The sequence below is a fragment of the Ambystoma mexicanum genome, chromosome 3q (genome assembly GCF_040938575.1).
Source record: "Ambystoma mexicanum isolate Mex_15411 chromosome 3q, UKY_AmexF1_1, whole genome shotgun sequence".
NCBI lineage: Eukaryota > Metazoa > Chordata > Amphibia > Caudata > Ambystomatidae > Ambystoma > Ambystoma mexicanum.
This window is the reverse complement of record NC_090926.1, coordinates 45,935,327-45,958,295: the sequence shown is the minus strand read 5'-3', so window position 1 is coordinate 45,958,295 and position 22,969 is coordinate 45,935,327. Positions and strand designations below refer to the sequence as shown.

The following is a 22,969-nucleotide window of genomic DNA, read 5'->3' as shown; positions in this document are numbered from 1 at the left end:
CTGCTTTCTCAGGTTTGGTCATCTACAGTGTTTGATTTTGATGTTATGTGTCTTTCTCTCTGCTTTCTCAGGTTTGGTCATCACCAGTGACGTACTTCTCTCTGCTTTCTCAGGTTTGGTCGTCCCCAGTGACTGACTTCACTGACTTTGCTGTTATGTGTACTTCTCACTGATTTCTGAGGTTTAGTCGTTCCCAGTGACTGACTTTGCCGTTATGTGTACTTCTCTCTACTTTCTCAGATTTGGCCATCTCCAGTGACTGACTTTCCTGTTATGTGTCTTTCTCTATGATTTCTTGGGTTTGGTCATCCCCACTCACTGACTTTGCTGTTCTGTGTACTTCTCTCTGCTTTGTCAGGTTTGGTCATTCCCAGCAACTGACGTTACTGTTATGTGTCTTTCTCTCTGTTTTCTTGGGTTTGGTCATTCACAGTGACAGACATTTTTGGAATGTGTCTTTCTGCTTTCTCGGGTTTGGTCATCCCCATTGACTGACTTAGCTGTTATGTGTCTTTCTCTCTGCTTTCTTAGGCTTGGTCATTCCCAGTGACTGATTTTTTTGTTATGTGTCATGTGTCATTCTCTCTGCTTTCTCAGGATTGGTGATCCCCACTGACTGACATTGCTGTTATCTGTCTTTCTGCTTTCTCGGGTTTGGTCATCCCCAGTGACTGACTTTGCTGTTATGTGTACTTCTCTCTACTTTCTCAGGTTTGGTCATCCCCAGTGACTGACTTTGCTGTTATGTGTCATTCTCTCTGCTTTGTCAGGTTTGTTCATCCTCAGTGACTGACTTTGCTGTTATGTGTCTTTCTCTTTGCTTTCTCGGGTTTGGTCATCCCCAGTGACTGACTTTGCTGTTATTTGTCTTTTTCTCTGCTTTCTCGGGTTTGTTCATCTCCAGTGACTGTCTTTGCTGTTATGTCTTATTCTCTCTGCAGAGATCCTCCTGGAGGAGGATTTAATCACCTGCCCTGGGATTATCATGTTGCGAAGTGTACCCCCGAACCAAGGCGAGTGCGTGAGGATCCGCAGCATCCAGGACTGCATCAGAAAGGTGATCTGTGAAACCTAAAGCGGTAGGGTGGGCACCCTCGCAGGGTGGGCACACCTGTGTTTTATGTGTTAGATCATCTTTATGTACTTCCTTGCCAAGACTTTAACAGGGCACATCCTACACCCCTCGTCTTTTCTTTCTTCTTCCCCATGCCTTGTCCATTATCCATTTTGCTACCCTTCTGATATTCTCTCCCTCTTTCACCCTCATTTGTTCATATCTTTAGCTCTCTCTTTCTGTCTTTTCCTTGCTTACACTTCCTCACCCTCAATCTCTCTGTCTCTTCCACTCTGATGGACTCTTTCACTCTCCTTGCTCGTTCTTTCCTTTCTTCAATCCCTCCTTCCTCTCGCCATGCGTTTGCCGACCTGCTACACTTGGGAGAATAGCCGCGCTCCCTCCCTCTGCCTTCAACATGCTTTATTTGCGCCCCTAGTCTTGCCACATGTTTGTATATAGTGTAGGCTTGAGGGCTCCCCTCGAAGTGCAGCCTTTTTTTAAAGCACCTTCCCTCCTCTGAATACAGCTCTACGTCCCCTGATTTCATGCCCTTCCTGTACAACCACATTTAACATTGGAACCTGCTGCCTCTAAGCCGTATACCACGTACATACCAGTCGCTCCTGTGCAGATATTCTGCATCTGTGCATAATCTCAACCCTTATGCACATGTGCAGAAATTTCAGAGACTGTAACTCCGTCTGTTGCATTATAAATGAGTTTGGTGATTAAATGATTTGCTTTTTCTCATTTTAGAACAAACACTGTTTGCTAGAACTGGGAGTGACCGCCGTCAAGGAGTTAGTCCGAAATAATATTTTCCCCATCATCATCCACATCCAGGCAACTGACAAGAACCTAAAGAAGCTTCTGTGAGTCTTAGGGCAGGAGCACTGACTGCAGTGGGGTTGGCAAAGGTGGAGAAATACTGTCGGTGGGAGACTGTTTTGGAATGTGGACTACTTGGGTGTGCCGGGTGGCCGGCTGTGATTGCACTGTATGAGATGTTGTAGTGTCACTGTCTGTAAGGGGTGGTGCAGATCCATGGGCTGCAGGGAATTGTAAAAGAGTGTATACTTTGTGGAGTATGGTGTGTGAGAGTGGTCAGAGTGGATTAGTAGGTTATCTCTCTAAATGGCTTTGTGTAGGAGTCGTGACTGTGAGTAAATACCTTGGGATTTGGTTGTCTATGATGGCTTAGAAATGCTAGATTTCATGACCAATAAAAGAGCGATGACATCACAAGGGTGTTGTGAGGGGTTGTGCTGAGTTACTGGGTTGGGTGGGTGGTGATTGAAACCTGGTGGAAAAGAGACCTTTCTGTGGGTTCTATGTTGATGAGGGCTGCTGTTGGAGTGGTGGTTGTTTGCTGTTTGTAACAGCTCTCTGTAGTGCTTAGTGCAAGCACTCTTCCTGTGGAGGCCTGTGCAAGGATACTGGCTGTTGCAAAGGTTGAGTAGGTCATTGTGAATCGTATGACTGTGTGGTCTGATGGAAGAGTTTTGCATGCGATTGCGGGTGTTAACCTTTAGGGTGTGGGGACGGGTTGCTCTGGTGGTTGCTTTAAACGTCCTGTTATGGTGGTTGGTATTCTGGTCTTCATGGCTCTGGTGTAAGACATCTCTCTTTGGAAGCTGATGTAAGGGTGCTAATTGCAGGGGTTGGTGTAAACGTTCTAAATGCAGGTGACCATTCAGAAATACAGGGGGTAGGGGATGGTGAAACAGTGCTGAGCATGGGGGTGGAAAATAGAGGTTAGCTTAAGGCCAGCACAAGTCTCATGACTGTAGAGCCTAATGGAAAATATGCAGCAAGCGGGCACTTATGAGAGCCTAATTGTGGTTGTGGGAGTTACATTGCTGGGTGTGTGTGCTGGTTTCAACTGTTGTCTCTGGTAGCTTTAGTAAATATCCTGAATATGGTGGGTGCCAAGGGAATTGTTGCCTTGAAGTCTAGTGTAAGAGTCCCGGCTCTGGGAGCTGGTGTAACATTGGTAGCTGGCGGTGTAGGAGTCCTAAATGCAAGGGACTAAGAGTAATACTGGTTATGCGGTGTGATAGAAGTAACCAACTCTGTAATGGCTACTAGAAGCATGCTGAGTCATCATTCTGGTATGAATGTTCTCCTCTTGAGGGTAGTGTTAGATTGTTACCTGTCACAGCTAGCTAGGAATGCGTGGATGGTGGTTGCTGTCTAAATAGCTCTGGTTAATGTGCTTGCTGATTCAATGGTTCTGGCTGTGCAGTCTACTATAATGACCCATGCTCTGGATGCTATATGCCTGGCTATGGGGACTGTTGTAGGATTTTGGCATGTAGGGCTTTTGCTACAATGCTGACAGTAGGAACTGGTTACTAATCCTGGTTTTGGGAGATGGTGTAGGTATGCTGGCATTTAGTTTGCTTCTGAAAAAGGCCAGTTATAGTTGCAGCTAGAACCCTTGCCCTACCAAACTCCCCAGTTAGATCCAGAGAGAACACAACCAATCCTCTTTTGCAAGCTGTAGATAGCCTGGTACCCAGCTGTGATGCTTCACTGTCCCATGACTCGCTTCAACTTTTTAAGTTGAAAAAAGCTAGTTATCTCTCTCTATATATTATTTACTGCAATATTTCTTAAATAAAACTTTAATTTTTAAAGCAAATTTTTGCTGTGCAGTCGTTTGCTGTTGTTTCCCCATGATTGAATTTTTCGGCGAGCAACTATTGTTGGACATTTTTGGATTTCGTTATTTGATGGGAGTGCAGCTTTCAAAGAAACAAGACTCTGCGGTCTTTGTTTGCTTTTATCTTCATATATATATATATATATATATATATATAAGGCTTGACGTATTCCCTTTATCTGGTATCAGCTTTTGGAGTGCCACCCCAAATCCTTAATCGTCTTTGGTGTCCAGAATGCTGGGGAAAAAAGTTTCACAAGGGGTTTCCGGGGACTTTGTAAAGAGAAGGCATAAAGATTACTGACCATATTCCCAAATGTGGACTATATATACATCTTGTGGCAAATCAAGTCCCCTGTTTTTAAGTGTCATATATTTATATGCATACTCAAATGGTTAAACAAAAAGACTTCTTTTACATATGTTAAGGCATCTGTTCACAATCTTTGGAAATCTGGCTGCACAAACACAGGACTGCACAAACAAGGAATATCATAGAGCGGAAATGTCCTGGTTCATTGGCAATAGTTTGCAGCCAATGTTTTCAAAATGTCTTGAACTGGATATGAAAATACGGTTGAATAAGGGACCTGTTGTGCAGAACCACAGTCTTACTATTGGAGGTCTTCTGGTTGAAGTAAAAGTCTGAAGGAATCCTCCCATTTCTCAGAAATTTTTTTTGTTGAGATTTTCACCAAAGACAGACATTTTTCCCTCTTGCTGTTGTGTCTGATGGTGACTTGATGCAGCGGATGCTGAACGCTAGAGCAGCTGAATATCCTAGTTCTTTTCTTGACACATCAACATGATCCCCATGTGTTCACCAAATTATGATCCCTGTTTGGACACATTATGAGCCCTGTTTTGGCAATTCATGAACCATGTTTGAGATTTCATGGTCCCTGTTTGGACACATCATGATCACCATGCGTTGTATATGAATTTGTACCGCGCTCCAATGACCGGAGGGCTTACGGGCGCTGACAAAGAGAACAACTCCCACACTAGTGGAGCAGATTACATTCACATTATTTCGGTGGAAGCGTTAACACGAGAGGCAGTTACTGAGGAGCATATCTCAGCTGAACAGAAGTGTTTTTAATTTCTTTTTGAAAATTTTGATTGACTTAATGTCCCCAAGATCAGCTGGGGAGCATTCCAGGCTCTAGGGGCGGCGTTAGCAAAAGATCCCATGAGGGCTTTATTAGAGTTACAGCAGGAGGTCCTTAATTGATTGGTAGTGTTTGATCTTAAGTCTCTTGCATTGTGTTTTATAACCATCTGGTCCCTTAGGTAGGATGGCATAAATTCCATGCAGCATTTTGTGTAATCAGATGTAGCCGGAACTGAATTCTGGACCTCAGCGGAAGCCAATGCAGACCTCGCCTTGCCTCTGAAACACTTCTTGATCCCCATTTGTGCACCTCATGATCCCAATTTAGACACCTCAAGAGCCTTGTTTGGACAATTCATGATCCAGGTTTGAACACATCATGATCCCTGTTTGTATAAACAATGATTCCTGTATGGACACATCATGATCCCAGTTTGGAACCATCATGATCCCTATTTGTACACTTGGTCCACTTCTTGATCCCCATTTGTACACATCATGATCCCTAGTTGGGCACCTCATGATCCTTGTTTGGACAATTCATGTTCCCTGTTCGTATGCATCATTATCCCTGTCTAGACACATCATGATTCCTGTGTGTACACATCATGATCCCGTTGGTACACATCAGGATACCCGTTGGTACACATCATGGTCCCCATTGGTACACCTCACAACCCCTGTGTGTATACATCATGATCTGTGTTCCTGTTCTGTCTTTTTACTTCTTTGTAGTAGGAAGGATGTTTAGAAGAGTCATAAAGGCTCTTTCCCTGGCGGAAACAGGACTGACTGGCCAATCTAGATGGAGCTATAATATAATATTATAATATATAATAATATATATAATATAATATAATATTCTATAATATTCTTCTTGTGTGTGAAAATTTTAGTTGAGTTTATACTAGGATTTTTCTGACAGTTGCTGATTTACAGTGAACATAAATAAAGGAAAATACAGTTAAATGGCTGTCAATTTCACTCGTTCTAGCTGAGCAGATCACACTATTTGCTTTAATACATAAGACAAACAATTGGAAAGAATGACCTGCGTGCACCCTAAAGAGAAACATAATTGGCAAAGCAAATTGAATTGCCTTTTGTGTAAGCAGGAGACAGGCATTTGTTAGGCTCTGATATAATGAAACGACCTGGCAATAAGATGCCAACAGTTGGAAAATTAAGTGATGTTGTTTTGTTTATTTATTTTCTGTTTAAAGCACGGTCCTAGCTTGAGAGCAGCATTGTGCTGTACAGAGTATGGGTAGCCAGTATTTGAACTGGCATCTTTTAATGGTAGCATAGTACTGTAAGGTCTGTGAATCAGTATGTGCATCAATTGGACTCAGTCCTTTGTCAGATGTTGTTGAAAGAGCCATGCTTTGAGAGAATTGGTAAATTGGAGAATTGTGGGGACATTCTGTGCCAACACCACGATAGAGTTCCAGAGGGTGGGTGCATGACAAGAGAATGATTGTTTGCGGAGCTTCTCTTTGCAAACGAGTTGTGATTCAAGCCGGTTGGTAGGTTTGCTGCAGGAGGACCATGTGCCACCAGATATGTGAAGCTAAGCAGCCAGGTACATTGGTGTGGAACTCGTGACTGGTTTGTAGATGATACACGCAGTCTTGAACAGTATCCTGGTTGGAGTGGAAGCCGATGTAGTTCGCGTAGGATGTGGGTGATTCAGTCAAATTTCTGTGCTTCCTTAATAAGACATGCTGCGGCATGGTCGAGTGCTTTTAGGGTAGCCAAGTGAACAACTGGGAGGGGAAGCTTCTCTTACGTGGCCAAGGAAAGACAGGAGCTACCTGACTCTGATCCTCGGGTTGGCTATCTGTGGGAAAACCACGTGGAAGAGGGCAACATCCAGGAAGGCAGAGTAAGAATGTTAGACCAGAATAAATATTTACTTGGATTTCTAGATGATAGCTATTTGTCTCTTCCCCGTTCTTGTATGACATATTGTGGTGTGGAGAAAGAACCTCCATTGGTTACTGATTACCAAGCTTGTGTGAATATCTCCCCCTGTACCACTCAGACAGGAAGAGGGATAGAGGAGTTAATATCACTAGAGACCAACACTTAATTCTAATGATTGGCGGAAGTTATCAATTGCTGGGACATATTGCCATCCTCCCTTCTTCTCTAAGCCCGAGACACCAAGTGATGGGACTTACAGATGTTCCCCTCCCTTTAATAAAACTTAGACAATAAGTACTGGAACTTGTATATATTCCTCTCCCATTAACAACACTAAGAGAACAATTACTTCGACTTATGTACCCCCCCCCTTTGATACCACTGAGACGAGGAAGAGGGATGGTGAAATTAAGATCACTGGGCGTGGCAAGCCAACGCCACGGTCTAGTAATTGCAGGTGCTAGGACATTCAAATATGGAGCAAATGAGCAGGACAAGAGACTCAAGCATCCCAACGCGGCTTGCAACACAGGAGGAACGGAAACTGCACACCCGAGCGAGGAGACCGGAGAAGACAGTATCCAGAGAGGTCGGGTCAACAGCATTTGATGCGCTGCGAACAGGAGCAGCAGGAACCACTGAGCGAAGAAGAAGGCAAGGTGGGGATCGAGAGGCAGACGAAATGTGCTGCCAGTCAGCAGACGGATTGCAGAGGAAACTGGGAGACACGAGGGACTCCAAAGCTGCCAAAGCCAACTGGTAAGCACAGAGAAGGAAATTGGGATGCCAGGGTGCTTCGGGCTGAATGGCGTGTACCATTGGCAACAACAGAGGTCCACACAAGGGAAATTGAGATATTAAGCTTAACTGGCGAAGGGTCGGTGGCCTGAAATATAAGACATATAAAATTGCCTGAATACAGAATTAAGCAAATGCAAGTGAAGACAACAAACCTGGCATTTGCACTTGTATATTGAAAGGACTTAAAAAGCTCTGGGAGGAGACTTAACCAGGGATTCACCAAGTATGGGACTGGCACCCAAGTTAAAAAGCAGAAAGCCCTGGCAGGAGAGTAAACCAGCCACACAGCGAAGATGGAACCCGAACCCAAGTAGCAAAGTAAAATGAAAACTGGCAAGAGAGTAAATCAGGGATTGGAGAACCGGGATAGAACCTCCTTTCCCCTCAAGAAATCATTGAAAGCTGAGAAAACAAGGGGAGAGATACCTGCCATTTTTTATTGTGGAACAAAAGGCAAAAGCCATTCCCCTTTTCTGTAAAAGCCAGAGAAATAACTGTTAAGTATTTGTATAAATTGAGGAAACTCAAGTGAAAAACCATCCTTCTAGAGGATTTTGAAATATACAAAAAAGAGTGACATTGTGACCAGAGAAAGCTCTGTAAAATATTTGTGTAAATTGCGAAAAACAAAGGGAATAACTATACTCCTTGGATCTATGAAATATATATAAGTGACATTGTAAATACTCAGAAAAACTGAGAGTCAAATGAAGACAGACCCAAGGGAAAAGCCATCTTCCTTGTGATTGTGAAATATCAGGAAAAATAACATTTTGGATAATAAGAAAAATCCTAGGGGAAAGGAAGACCCCTTCTCTAATGGAACTTTATTCCCTTTTCTTCACTTTCAAGACTTTATGTTTGGTACTTTGGAAGGACGCTGTGTGTGTTCAGCTTAAAGGCAGTCCAATTTCACATTATATTGAGTTTAGTGTGTGAGGGTTAGTTTAGGATTATTGGAGACAGGATGGAGAACTCTTTTGTTTTAGACATCCTGACACAGATGTGCATTAGTTTTGTTGAGGCAGTGAAACCCCTCATAGAGTTAGGGTTAGGTAGAATTTCCCCAACCCCTCTTTTTGTTTTGATAACAAAATCCTTCTTCCAACTTGAAACCTGTTACTGTGTCCAAGTCTTACTCTTGATCCCTCACATATGGTGTCAGTAGTGGGATCTGGCTCAGCTGACACAAACTGGGGGACCCTTGAATTTGTTACGTCTAGTGACCTGACTACCAACCCATCTATAGCCAATATAGAATCCCTTAGCCCTAACCCCAGCAGCTTAGTACAACTAGTACCAGCAGGAGATCGATTGCCACTCTCCACAGATCAAAACCCATTCCTCTCCTTTTTCCATGATTTTGAGATTAAAGGAAATACAGGGGGATGAGTATCAGTTAGAGGTTTCCCAGGATGAGCCAATGCAAATCAAACAGTTAAATCTACAACTACTAGGCATACCAATGTCTAAACAACAACTTATCTGTAAGGGATGGCCTTTAGTTGACAAATAATTTCTAGCAGACTACTGCTTTCTACCTAATAGTAAAATAAATGTAGTAATGCCGCACATCCCTCCGTTGGGTCCTTTAGGTATAAAGCCTAGTTTAAAGATGTCCACCATTGCCAACAGAAAACTTTGTTTGGATTCCCCCAGAGGGAAAAGTACAAAACACCCCACGAGGAGACTCCCCCTGTGGAGTTGGACAACACCATAGAGGCAGGGTAAAATCTTCAAAAATTTGAACAGTCAATTATTTCATTTCCATCCCTTTCTGAGCCTTCAAGTAAACCCAAGGACCTTGCTGTAGAAATACCCAAAGTACAAAGACCCAACATGCCAACCATAGAAACTCTATTAGAACGCTTAATTACACATCATATCAGGCAGAAGATAGGTTGCAGACTGGATTGAAGTGGATGGTTGTGGTCCAGCAATGACAAGTCCTCCCTCATGGGGTTTTACAACAGTATAAAGAAGGAGAAGATCTGGGGAACTTTTTCTTTAACTTTGAGAGACTAGCTCAACAGTTGCGGTGCGACAATGATTTTAAAACCTGCTACCTGGGACCTCTGTTTAAAATATATAAAATCTTAAATACCCTGGGAACAGCCTCGTTTGAGGATTTAAGCAAAGGGCACTTACAGAAGGTCAGCCAGACTGAAAATGTTTACAAACAAATGTTTGGGGACATCCACCTAAACCAGGGAGAAACACCAGTAGAGTTGGACACGAGAATACAAAATAAATTATCCCTTTGATTGGGGAAGAAAACCCTTCCCAAAAATCCTCAAAATCTTGGCTTTAGAGCAATTTATTAATAGCGTATCCATATTTCTACAAAAAGCTGTACTTCAGTTAAACAAGCCTAATGTGGCTACTGCCATAGAGACCACCCAAAATTGTTTTGAAAGCTAATAAACACCTACAATCAATACATAAGGGTGAAGAGCATAGATGGGATATGAAGGTTTTACCTTGTACCTTTTATCAATTGAGGGAAAAAGAATCTGTGAAAGAAAAAGTGCAGGGAGCTTTTGGACGAGAGACCAAGGAGCAGGAAAAAAGGGAGAAAGAGAATAAATATATCCCACGCCCAAAGAAAGAATGGAGTTTAGAAATGATGAAGGAAGAAATGCAAAGTTACCAGTAACGGTGTGTTTCACCTGTGGCCAGAAGGGCCACATGGCTCAACAATGTCCCTCAAATAGAAAAGAGGTACCGATGGAGATTGGAAGCATGGCAGAGGAAGAATGGGAAGAATGGAACACCTTATAAGTCGAACCAATCGAAACAGCAAATCCTTTTTTTGTACTTCAGTCCCCTTTAAGTCACATGAATGTGCCACAGTGAATGGGAGACCAGTATTGGTGATCGTTGACTCTGGCAGCAAACAAACATCTGTGATGTCAGGTGTAGTACAAGCAAATGACTTAAGGATGGGGAACTTGTGTCCACAGCGATCAGGAGATTTACCATAGAACTCATGCAGTCATTCAAGTTCGGGGTCAGACAACGAAAATAAATTCTGCTGTCATCCCTGGCTTACCAGAAGATACCATCATAGGTACAGACTTAACAAACTTTACAAATCTCATAAAAGAGATTAATAGTTCCCCAACCAGGTATTCCCCTGCATATTATTGGGAAGACCAAGAATTCACACATAGCCAGATTGTTTGGGATTGGGATGCTAAAACCAAAACACAATGTACAACAACCCTAGAGGGAACTACCATTTTAATGGGAAAGGTATGTGATCTCGTGCTAGATGGAATTACCAATAAAGATCTAAGACCAAATAACCAGACAGACTCAAGGAATATGGGAAAGTACTACTTTATTCTCTGTTTAATAAAGCAGGGTCAACTGGCAAACATCAGACAGATGCTTGCACACTGACAAAAAAACTTGATTACACAGGGGTCTTATACCCCAACATACGTCATCTATGACCTTGTCCTACGTGGCACACCATCCAACTTATTAGTGGGAGGGATTGGTTTGAGGAACATACCTACTTATAGAATATATATGGGTTAATACTTCATTGGCTGTCTCTTATCTGTGAGACAAACCTCAAACTACCTCTAAATATGTATAAAACTGATTATAGCGAACACAATGACAGCGGATTGGTCTATGCAACATTGTATAGGAGGTTGCCCCATAGACCGATTGATTGGTTGGCATTCCTACCCAAACTTGGACTTTCGGCTCGGCTAGCAACACGTAAGGAAACCGAAACCGAGGTGCTTGGATCACATCACATTACTCCCTACTTTCCCAATTAGTTCATCATCTCTCATCAGACTGGCCATGAGCCAAAGTTTCCCATCTGTAGTTGACCTTGTAGCCTGTCTTTGTTCTAGGACATTCAAGGGAGTGAAAGCACATCATTATCTTCATCCGAGGATTAATGAATAGCCCTTGTTTACGACTTCTGAGTCACATGTGAAGAGACCATTAATTTGTCAATTTCAGCCTCTTATTTACTGATATTTGATTTATTTATACTGGGTGTCATTGCTCCTCTTGGGCTCTAGAGACTTGCTCACTCTACCTTGCATAAACTTTATACAGTTTTAATTGTCCAATACTTGGATTTTGCAGCTGTTTTTCTTCTTCTTTAATCTCAGTGAAATGTATCCCATCCATGACTTATCCATCTGCCTCCCTTCATACTTTGCAGCTATTCCTTAAAAATAGCATCCTTGATCCAAAGACAATATTGACTCCTCTTTGTTTTGTACACAAAGCTGTTCTTCCTGCATCTCCTGACTCTACAACCTGATCGGCTTCTGAGGTAGTCGAATTGAATATTTATACGAGCCGGTGTCCATTTTCCAACTATGGCCACCCTTGCCATGTTATATATTCCTCTATAGTGAACTTTTATGTATCTTTTCTACCTTGCGTTACTGCGTATTTACACTTATTGGTCAACCAGTTACTTTGTCTTCTTTTGCATTCATGATTACTTTATCGTCTTGTACAAGTTTCTCTAATCGCTTCAGTTACATTGTCACTTTTAAGTATTTTCATATTGTTTCAGCATGGCTTTGTATATATTCTCCATGACATCACTCTGCCCTCCTCAGATTTCACTCAGCACTCCATGATGTCCAATGGTACATGCTGACATCCTTCCATACAGCATCCTTCCACACTTTAAGTGCAAGGGTACATTCGATACGGTTGTCAAAGTGCATATCGTCTCTCATATACTCAATGAGGAATAGGCATAACACATGGAGTCTCACAAAGGTCCCTTATCCTGCTGTTCAAGTCTGACTGCGGTGAGGGGGTGGGAGTTAGGGGGGAAAATGCATCCACCTGCTCCTCTACAGATATGTGACACATCTAGCAATGCCGTCACTGCTTCCCTGGAGGCAAGTTTTTCTTACTTGGCCAGGGAAAGGCAGAAGCTACCTGACTCTGACCCTGGTGGCAGGTATCTGCGTGAAGACCGCGTGGGAGAGGACAAACTCCAGGGAGGCAGAGTAAGAACATTAGACCAGAATACATCTTTACTGGATACCTATTTGTTTCTTCTCCCATTCTTGTGTGGCCTATTGTAGTGTGGAGAAAGAATATCCATTGGCTATTGATCACCAACTTTGTGTGCAAATCTCCACTTTTACCACTGTGACAAGAAAGAGGGATAGAGAAATTAATATCACTAGAAGCAGGAGACCAATACAACGTTCTAATCATTAGAGGATGTTTCCAAGTACTCGGACTTGTGTCCATCCTCCCTCCTTCTAAAATACTGAGACACCAAGTGATGGGACCTATGGATGATCCCCTCCTTTTAATAAAACTAAGGCAATAGGTGCAGGAACTTGCATACATTCCTCTCCCTTTAACAACACTAAGAGAACAAGTATTGAGACTTATGCACTCTCTGCAATACCACGAAGACGAGGAAGAAGGATGGATTAATGAAGATTGCCAGGTCTGGCAAGCCAACGCTGTGGCCTAGTCATTGGAAATTGCTAACAGGTGCTGGGACATTAACAAATAGAGCACCTGGGCCGAACGAGAGTCTCAAGCCTCCCAAAGCTGCTTGGCACACAGGAGGAACGAAAGCTGCAGACCGGAGTGAGGAGACAGGAGAAGATGGCATCTAGAGAGGTCGTGCCAAAGAGGGTTTACTGCAATGCAAACAGGACTAGCAGTAGCTGCGAGTGAAGGAGATGGCAAGGTGGGAACCGAGAGGCAGATGAGACGTGCTCCCTGTCAGCAGACGGACTGCAGAGGAAGCAGAGAGACTCAAGGGATGCTGAAGCTGTCGGAGACAAATGGTAAGCCCAGAGAAGGAGCTTGGGATACCGGGGCACTTCAGGCTGAATGCTGCATACCGTTGGCAAAGAGCAGAGGCCCACACAGTCTGGGACCCATATACAAGAAGCAAAGTGAAAGCCCCTGGCATGAGAGTAAACCAAGTATTGGAGAACTGGGGTAGAGACACCCCCGCCCCCCAGAAATTGTGGAAAGCTGAGAAAACGGGAGGAGATCACCTCCCTACCCCCACCCCCATTTTGTATTGTGGATCAAAACGGAAGAGCCATACCCCTTTTCTGTAAAAGCCAGAGAAAGAACTGTAAGGGATTTATGTAAACTGAGAATACCCAAGGGAAGAACCATCCTCCTTGGATCTATGAAATATATAGAAGTGACAGTGGAAATACTTAGAAAAACACAGAGAGAGCCAAATGAAGACAAACCCAAGGGAAAGAAGCCATCTTTCTTGGGATTGTAAAATATCAGAAAAACAACAGCTCATGTAATAATAAGAATCCTAGGGGAGGGGAAGACCCCTTCTCTAGTAGAATATTATTCCCTTTTCTTTTCTTCACTTTCAAACTTTATGTTTGGAACTTTGGAGGGAAGCTGCGGGTGATCGGCTTAAAGACATTCCCATTTCACATTATATTGAGTTTAGTGTATGATGGTCATGTTAATATTTTTTGAGACAGGATGCCAAACTCTTTTGATTTAGACATCCTGACACAGACGTTCATTAGTTTTGTTGAGACAGGGAAACCCTTCAGAGAGTTGGGGATAGGTACAATTTCCCCAACCCCTCTTTTTGTTTTTATAATAAAAGCCTGTTTTCAACTGCACACCTTTTACTGTGTCTGAGTCGCACTGTCAGGAGAGAATTTCCCCCACTGATGTGTGAGACCACCAGGATGTACAGTCCAGATGTCTTCCAGCTGGATGAAGGGTTTGATTTTTCAAAGGGTAGAGATTCTGAGCCAATCCATTTGGGCCTTCTTGGCAATGTGTTTCAGGAAGGACAGGCTGTTGTCAATGGTGAAGCCAAAGGATTTTGAGAGTCTGAGAGTTGTGGATGAAATCCTTCTAGATGCATATCATTGAGCCATTGTTGGAAAAATTGTTTTTTAGCGGGCAGACGGATGAGGAAGAATTCAGTCTTGGATGGGTTTAGTTTGAGATAGGCAGCTGGTCTGGATGATGGCTAGGTAATCGCAGAGACGAATTATGTCCTGTGCACGATTTACTGTCATGTACAACTGAGTATCGTCTACATATTAGTGGATGGCTACATTGGGATCTTTGAGCAGAGTGCCCAAATGAACCATGTAAAGGTTAAATAGGATTAGTGAGAGTTGGTTAGGACACAACGAGTTCATTTGGACAGCCTGGTGTCTGTCTGAGAGGTTGGAGGCAAAACAATTCCGTAAAATGCCAGATAATCCCATCCTATTAGCAAGAAGGAAGAGAGGGATTTGGTAGTCGACAGCATCAAATGCAGCTAAAGTGGATGAGGATGCATGATTCGCCCTTAACCATGATTTGTAGGGCATCAACCATCACCTGGACAGTGGCTTTTTTCAAAACTACTCTTGGGGCGGGACAATGATTGATGGTCATTCAGGAATTGGAGTTGATCGATTCTGGCGACGAGAAGTTGTGAAGCAACTACTTTTACCATTATTTTTCCAATAAACGGGAGGTTCATAATAGGCCTGTAGTTGGCTAGGTCATCTGGATCGAGGGTTGGTTTTTTCAAAAGAGGTCGTATGAAATCAGTCCTGAGGGTGTCCAAGAATGACCCTGTTGTGAGGGAGGCATTGATGATGCTGAGGAGATCATTGAGTGCCATCCGCGTCAATTGTTTAATGATGGAGGCTGGGATTATATCGTAAGAGTAAGAAGTAGGGTTGAGGGAGGCAATAATTTTTAGGAGATCTGGGGGAGAGAGAGGAGAGAGAATTCATTCCAGAGAGGCAGTGTGCATGCTTGGGTGCAGGGGAGACAAATGCTGTGAGAAGTTGATTCCATGGTCTCTTGGATTTTGTCTATATGTTCAATAAAAATGTGTTGATTCTGTCACATTTTTCCTGAGTTGCTGGTACCTCATGGTTGGGTAAGGGTTTGGTGCAATGCTTTTTTATTCAAGGCAGACCTTGCCCCTATTAGAGGCTGCCGCAATGGTGGTGGAGTAATAAGCAGCTTTGGCATGGGTAATCAGAATCCTACGGGTTGCCCAGAAAGATTTGAGGTTGGTGAGGTCTCCCAGTTATGGATTTCATGCCACCGTTTCTCTAAGGCTCTGATTGAGCATTTGTTGGAGGCTAGCTCGGACTGAAGTGTGTACCACGGGGTGTATAGTTAGGGTATAGCCCAGTTGGATTTTAGAGGGGCATGAGTGTCCACCAGTTTTATAGCGGAGTTGCTGAATTCTTTCAGGAGGCCTGAGGCATTCCCTGTGGTGGGGAAGCCTGCACATATCTTTCTAGATCATTGACTGGGAAGGTTTTGAATGAGTGGCCTTGAGTGAGGGGGTGTTTTGCTTGACCTTTATGTGCCGTAGTGGAGTGGGTGACTGATAATGGGATGCCAGCATGTTCAGACCAGCCAAATGGGATAGGGTCTACAAAGATGATGCAGGGGGATGGTGTGAAGACTAAGTCAAGGGAGTTTCCTTTGTTGTGAGTGGGGGAGAGCACAATTTGCTTAAGGTCCATGGAGGTGGTCAGTGCAAAAAGTGTGCTTCGAGTATGATTGTTAGCTGGGACTCGGGAATGTTAAAATTACTGAGAAAGACTTTATTCAAGTGTGCTAATTTGGCAGAAGAGAGTAAGTCAGAGATATCTGCAATGAAAGAGTCACCCCTTTGAGGTGGTCTGTAAATGAAGTGTAAGGTGATGGATTACTTGTGCGATAGAGGGAACCGGCAGGCAAGTGATTCAAACAAACTTGTTCTGGGAGAGGGGTTGATGGAGCATGGCCAATCGCTCCTGTGGATGATTGCCACTCCGCCTCATGCCCTTCCTGGCCAGTCAGCATGTTGGATGGAGTAGCCCTGGGGTAGGAGGAAGTCTAAAACATGTGGGGAGGATAGGGTAATCCATGTTTCAGCGATGAACAGGGCATCAAGGTTGTTGTACGGGATGAGGTTAGCGATCTCTGCAGCGTGAGCGACTGCTGAGCAAGCATTGCTCGACATGAGAGGGCGTGTGCATATGGTCTGTGGGTGTTGGATGGGGGAAAGGGAAGCTTGCCGGGGCTTCCCAGGTCACTTGGCCATTCAAACCCTATTGTGATTGGAAATGGGCTGTGGAGGGAGGACATAAATGTCTCCTGGTGAGTAGCAGTAGTAGCAATTAGTTTGCAGGTGAAATGCAGGATAATGGGTCTGGCCCTTAGCCCTATCAGGCCCGAACAGGCACAAACAGGTGAGGTCCTTGTCTTTGGCCGTCCATTGTTGAGGATGCCAGTGATGAAGACGCCTAAGGAGTACTGATTAAATAAGTGGTGGGCGGAGCATGTCACCAGCAGTATACTCAATGTTGTGATTACCGGGCATATTTTAGCAGACCCTTATATATGCCTATCTAGTACTTTTACACACACCTAAACTATTGGCTTTTCCAAAGCTTGTTTTTAAAAGAACTTTGGTGCAAAGAACAGATATAAATCAGGTGGTTCAAAGCACACTTAGTTGAGACCTTTTTGTTACACCAATAGTGCACTCACACTAACAATTCGCCATTAACTCACAGCAGGATGCTTAGAAATAACAGTGGCGGTCCCAAGTTTGATGCTACTGATTAATTGAGCTAGCTCAAAGAGATCCCAGGAAGATGTGTTTTGGGTGGGCAGCGCAGGTGTTGGATGTGAATGGACATAGGGATTAGCATGATCATGGACTATCACTGGGTGGATAAGCAACAACCCTTTCTTGACTCTTGACTGAGCCCACAAGCCCAGTCTAGCATGATATGGTGTGAAAGTGCTGATTGTGGTGGCTGGTGGAGTAGCTGCTGTAGAGGAAAGTGTGGGGAGTGATGAGCAGGTTTTTATTACAGATTGGCTTCTGACACTTGTTTGGGGGGATGGAATATATGCTCTGTGGACAACATTCACATGCATTGCCTTCTCACTTCTTTCTGTTCACAGAAATCAACTACAACTCCCAGGTCTGAGCCCATCTGACATGCTGAAAACAGCCCACACGGAGGTGGATGTCCTGTCAAACCTGCCCTATCCGTGGGCCTGCATGGAGCCTAAAAGCGGCTCTCGAGTAGAAGACTTAGTGAAGGCCTTGAGAAGCCTCATATTCCAGGAGCAGCCAAAGTTGCTTTGGGTGGAGGATGATAAGTTATGATGGAGCGTGAAGGAGCGGCCAGAAAAGACTTGAAGGAGCGGCCAGAAAAGACTCTTTGAGTGAATCCCACTGATGACGAGACAGGTATCAGCAGAGGCTCTCAGAGGGACACAGCAGAGACTCTCATTGCAAAAATGTATAATCCCTCAGATTTACAATATTTATACTGAGATGTGCGCATGCGCCATTTTATGGATCTCTCTTACAATGAAATGTCAGCATAGGCCTTCAGAGGGATGTTCCTTAAGTACGAGTTATGACCAAGGTCTCTCAGAGGGACATTAAGACCCTAAGGGATAAGGTGTGAGGACATACCCTCAGAAGGACATTCACTTGGACAGAGTGTGATCAGAGACCCTCGGACATGATCTCCTGGAAAAAGGTGTCGGGGCATATCTTTAGAAGGACCCTTACTTGGACTGAGTCTGATCAGAGCACCTCAGAGGGGCACGCCCCAGCACTCGGTGTGAGCAGAGGCATGCTTCCTGCAATGGAATGTGAGCAGGGACTCTAAGAAGGTATGGACTAGAATGTGCAGTGTGAGAAGAGACGTACAGGTTGATACCTATAGAACGAGGTGCAAGTACAGACCACCAGAGGAAATCTTCCTAGGACAAGATGTGATCACGAAGCCTCGGAGACACACAAGCTAGGACTAGATGTGAGCAGAGGCCTTCAGAGCGGACAACTCTAACCATAGGGTGCAAGCAGAAACCATCAGAAGAGATGTAAAAGAACATGGTGTAAGTAGTGGTTGTCAGGGGGACTCCCGGTGAGCAGAGCCCTTCACAAGGGGAGGCCAGCAGCGAGCACTCAGATTACGCATAAAAGACTAAGCAGTACGATAGAGCCCTTATTGGAGGTGGTGGCTTTTGAGTCTGCATCAAGTCTTCCAACAGACACGTGTAATGTTGAACGTGTTTCTTTGCCAGGGCACTGGAGCACCTGCACTTGCCTCGGACTTGGGAGGATGATGTGGGGAATTGAAACACAGCAGCCAGGTCCAAGATGCAGGTGGTGTTTCCAACACATGTGCCATGCGTAGCTGCAAAGAAGGGCTGGTGCGGCTCTGGGTGAAGAATGCCTGCCCACCATGTGAGTCAGAGTCCCGGGCATGCGTGTGACCTGCAGGACTTGCTTTATAGAGGCTTCTTAGTAGAAGCACAGCTCCCGGGCCACAGAATTTGAAGAGCACCTACTGGAAAAGCAATGTTAGGACTAGCACAGAGACGCTGTCAAGTAACCACCAACCTCATGAATGCCCAGAAAGGACAAGCATCTCCAAAGTGCTTACTCTGCTTTCACAGCTAACTTTCACAGTTGCACTTTGGGCTAGGGGTGCTTCTACACCTGCCCGCCTTGTCCATTTTTTAACTCCATCCCTGTCTTTCATCTGCTCTCTTCCAATCTCTTTTACTCTTATTTTTGCTTCAATGGATATGGTGAACTCATTGTTTTGCTTCTAGCCTGATGGAAGATTGTACTTTTATGCTCATAAACTCATGCTATCCGTTTTCCAATCACTCGGAGCCATGTGCAGCGAGGGGGCAGATTGAGTGCTGTTGCCAAGCCTGCAGACTGGCGCCATGCCAGCGGGCGTGACTGACTGACTGACAGGGAAGCTCCGCGGAAGTAGTGTTTCAATCTTTTGCAAGACTTGAGCGCGCATTCGCAGATTTATGGGGGATTGTGAATAAGGATAGAAGCAGGTTATTTTAGTAACAGTGTCACAATTTCATAATTGAAACATTGCACAGTAGCAGCCTCTCAAATCAATCTACCAAGCAAAATACCTGGTAAATGGTGTTCGTGAGTTTCAAGGACCTGCCTCGGGATTGATGTGGCAGGAAGACAAAGTGTGTTTGTATAAATGGAAGGTCTACAATATGCAGCAGTTGGCATGCTTTAAATCCTCCTTTGTTGTTGATTTAGGGCCGTCTAATCTGCAACGTCAGTCTGTCACCTGTGATGCAACTTGAGTAACCATGTGCTTTCGTTGCTTTTGCAAACAATCTACATATATGCAGACTCTTTGCACATGCAAAGAATTGCTAGCTTTCCTCGGAGACCATGCGCTCTGGTAGTAGTCAGGGGTCAGGGATTCCTTTAGCTGATGTGCCCCACGCCATGCCCCGAAAAACAATCAATGGCAGGACAAGCTGATGGGTAGCACCCAGCGCTGTGTGTTGCCCCGCCCAGGCAGGGCTAGTCTACCAGCTCTGCCCACGGGAGAGTCACATAGCCCTGCATGACTCCTTCTACATACCCCGGGGGGGGAAGTTTGGGGATTGACATTGGGAAAATCTGGGGACAGTGTAAACGTTGCATGGGGCAGTTCTGGGGGCAAAACACATGCAGCATTGGGCAATTCTGGGGTCAAGAAGGAACACAGGGGGCAATTTGATAGCGGCATTGAGCAAGTCTGGTGGCAATGTGGAAGTACCATGGCACTCCTTAGGAGTGATGTCAAAGTGGTGTTCGGCAATTCTGAGGGCACAGTGAAAGTGGCAGAGGGCAATTCCTTGAGCACTGTGACAATAACATATGCCAATCATTAGGGGAGGCAATATGAAAGTATGATTGGGCACCTCTGACGGCAATGTGTAAATGACATGGGGCAAAACTATGAGCAACATGGAGGCAGTTCTAGGGGCAGTGTGAACGTTGAATGGGGCAAAGCTGAGGCAGTTTGAAAGCATCAAGTAGGAGATGTACGTGAGCATTGCTAAAGTAACTTAGGGCAATTCTCCGGAAATGTGGATGTGGAATGGAGCAATTTGGGGGCAAAAAGAGTGTTATGGGGCAACATTTTATGGATGCATATAAGTGGACTGAGGCAATGTTCTGGGGAATGTGAAAGTGACATGTGCAAGTGTTATTTGTGTGATGTGAAAGTGACATGGATTTTCATTCTGGTGCTAGTGTGAAAATGCAGTAGTAAATATTTAGGGACACTGTAGAAACACACAATGCAATGTATCTAACCAGCGTAACACGTGCATGACATTGTGCAAAGCAGCGCTGGTATTTTATGGAGGAAATGTCCTGGCAGGTTTCCGAGGGCAATGGCAAGAGTAGTATTGCAATATGTTTGTCTGGGGCAAGACTAGCATCACACTAGAAAATAGCATATCCACAAACTGCATATGATTTGATTATTCAGCCGCTCTGCCTGGGTGCTGGGAAAAAAGTAATTGCCTCTTACAGTAAAGGTGTAGGGAAACAGGATTATGCTACAATGTATCCAGCCCTAATTCACGTAATGTTCCAAAAGACATATCAAGCGTTACACTTCTGATGAGAAATGATGCAATTTTGAGATGTTGTTCAATTTAGTATGTGTCCTCCTTTGCCAAGGCCAATTAGTTATTAGCGTTGAGTGTCAGTGAAAAGTCCTACTAGCAAGTATGGTCTATTTCTAACATGACCACCTACAAACAACCTTTTCGGTAAAAAAAAAAAACTTTATTAATTACAAAAGGTGCTGAGGGGTTCTTAGAACTGTGTGACTGCACCTCTCTTTAGCGTTCACGTTTTATAGGTGAGTGGGTAGTTCTACGCTGGAGACCTTGCACACGCTCATGTTAGATTTGTACGTTCCATGTGATAATGTCATCTGGAAAAGGTCGGCAGGTAGGCTACCTTTTTTTTCCTGACCCCTAAAATACTTTCCTCAAAAATATTCTAAGAGGGTATAATTTTATATTATAAACTCCCATCTAGAATATTTGGGGAAATGTACACTTTATCTCTGGACACTGATTTGTAGATAGTGTGAAATGATGTTGGCTCCAGTGCAAGTGCGCTTATAATAATTATTAATAACTACGTTTAAGGTCGTAGGCCATTTACTAAGGCTAATTTAGTGATGCATCCTTTCGAAAGGAGCCAATTTGTTTCTTCGCAAACCGCCTTGTGTTTCTAGATGTACATGAAAGTAGTACTAGATTACTCAAACACTGATGTTATCGCTACAAATGGCTGTGAGGATGAATGCCCTTTGGAAGACCCTAGTCTGAGTTAATAAGCAGTGCGAAGAGTGGTAAAAGGCGTGTGTCAATTTATAGCCTGATCGAAGATAGGTGGGGAATGGCTAGGTCCCTAACTGCAGCCCATATTAAAGGGTGTGGGACGGGTGCTGTGTCAAATTGTCAAGAGAGTCGAGTTATGTGAACAACTGGTCTGCATTTTTTGAGGGACTCGACTATATTCTACGGGCGGTGGCGCTTGAGCCGAGGGTGATGTATGTTTAGTGTAGGGTGTAGTCGAGTATTGTGCATGTTAAGTGTGCGAGGCTATCTCTAATGGAATCTAAGTTAAGAGCCCAAGTGAGGCACAGTCCAAGTGTGGCAAAATACAGACAGTGGCATGGTTGAAACAGCAGTATCTATTTCAATAAGCCTAATACAGTGAGGTATTACATTCTGTGCATTTAAAAAAAATGATGTGTTCTCTTCACAAAGCCCAATACAGTGAAGTATTATATTCAATAGGTTTAATACAGTTTTCATCGCAAAGCTTACTCCATGGCCACGAGTTTCACCCAACCAGGCTTTTTCAAGGCTAACATCTAATTAAGTAACACATTCTTTAATAGCATCTCTGAGCAATAGTGAGATAAAGCAATAATTAGAGAGATAGGGAGAAGAAAATCTGAAAATAAAAAAGTAAAAAAGAAAACTACAAAAACAAGTTAATCACATGAGTGTAAGGATGCTTGAACATTGATGAGCATAAATGAGTGGCTATCATTGACCGTTCTTACCCAAATGTTAAGTTCTAACCTGATTATTGCGCCGTGAAGTAACGTAGTATGAAGCTAGCTCTTAATGCTTTTCAGTCATTCCTTTGTGTTCCTTGTTCGTGTATGCATAGTCTAGGTAAGACATATATAATGTATGGTATAGTCTGAGATGTGATCATATACCATAAGATCTTAATTTGTAGTAATTTTAAGAAGCAAATTAAACACACAGCGTAGTTGCGACTGGTTTCCCACACAGAAATGATTTCCAGAGTGTCTGCAGAAATGGTTTCAATCCTCTTTATCCATTCCTGTTGTGCATAAGAATATTGGTTGCTGGTATCATCTAGGTTCATATATCCCACCACTGTGTAGTAAAGATAGGATCTGAAAGATGAGTGACTAGTACAGGCTTACTGAACGTCTTGTATTTGTTTACTTCTGTCTGGCTGTGGACAGCAAGATCTGGCGTCCCGTGCCACCATTTTGGGGCTCTAATTATATTTTCATTATGA

The 22,969-nt window shown here is 43.8% G+C and overlaps 1 protein-coding gene across 2 annotated transcripts in view; it reads left to right on the top strand.

Moving 5' to 3' along the window:
• Positions 1 to 22,695, top strand: part of CARD10 (caspase recruitment domain family member 10) — a 356,289-nt gene extending 333,594 nt beyond the window's left edge. For both annotated transcript variants that reach the window (XM_069653039.1, XM_069653038.1), the window contains exons 21-23: positions 942 to 1,057; positions 1,814 to 1,929; positions 17,503 to 22,695. In XM_069653039.1, the coding sequence (XP_069509140.1) occupies positions 942 to 1,057; positions 1,814 to 1,929; positions 17,503 to 17,710 (440 nt within the window). In that variant the 3' untranslated portion in view covers positions 17,711 to 22,695. The remainder of the gene's footprint in view (positions 1 to 941; positions 1,058 to 1,813; positions 1,930 to 17,502) is intronic.
• Positions 22,696 to 22,969: the final 274 nt, after the last annotated feature.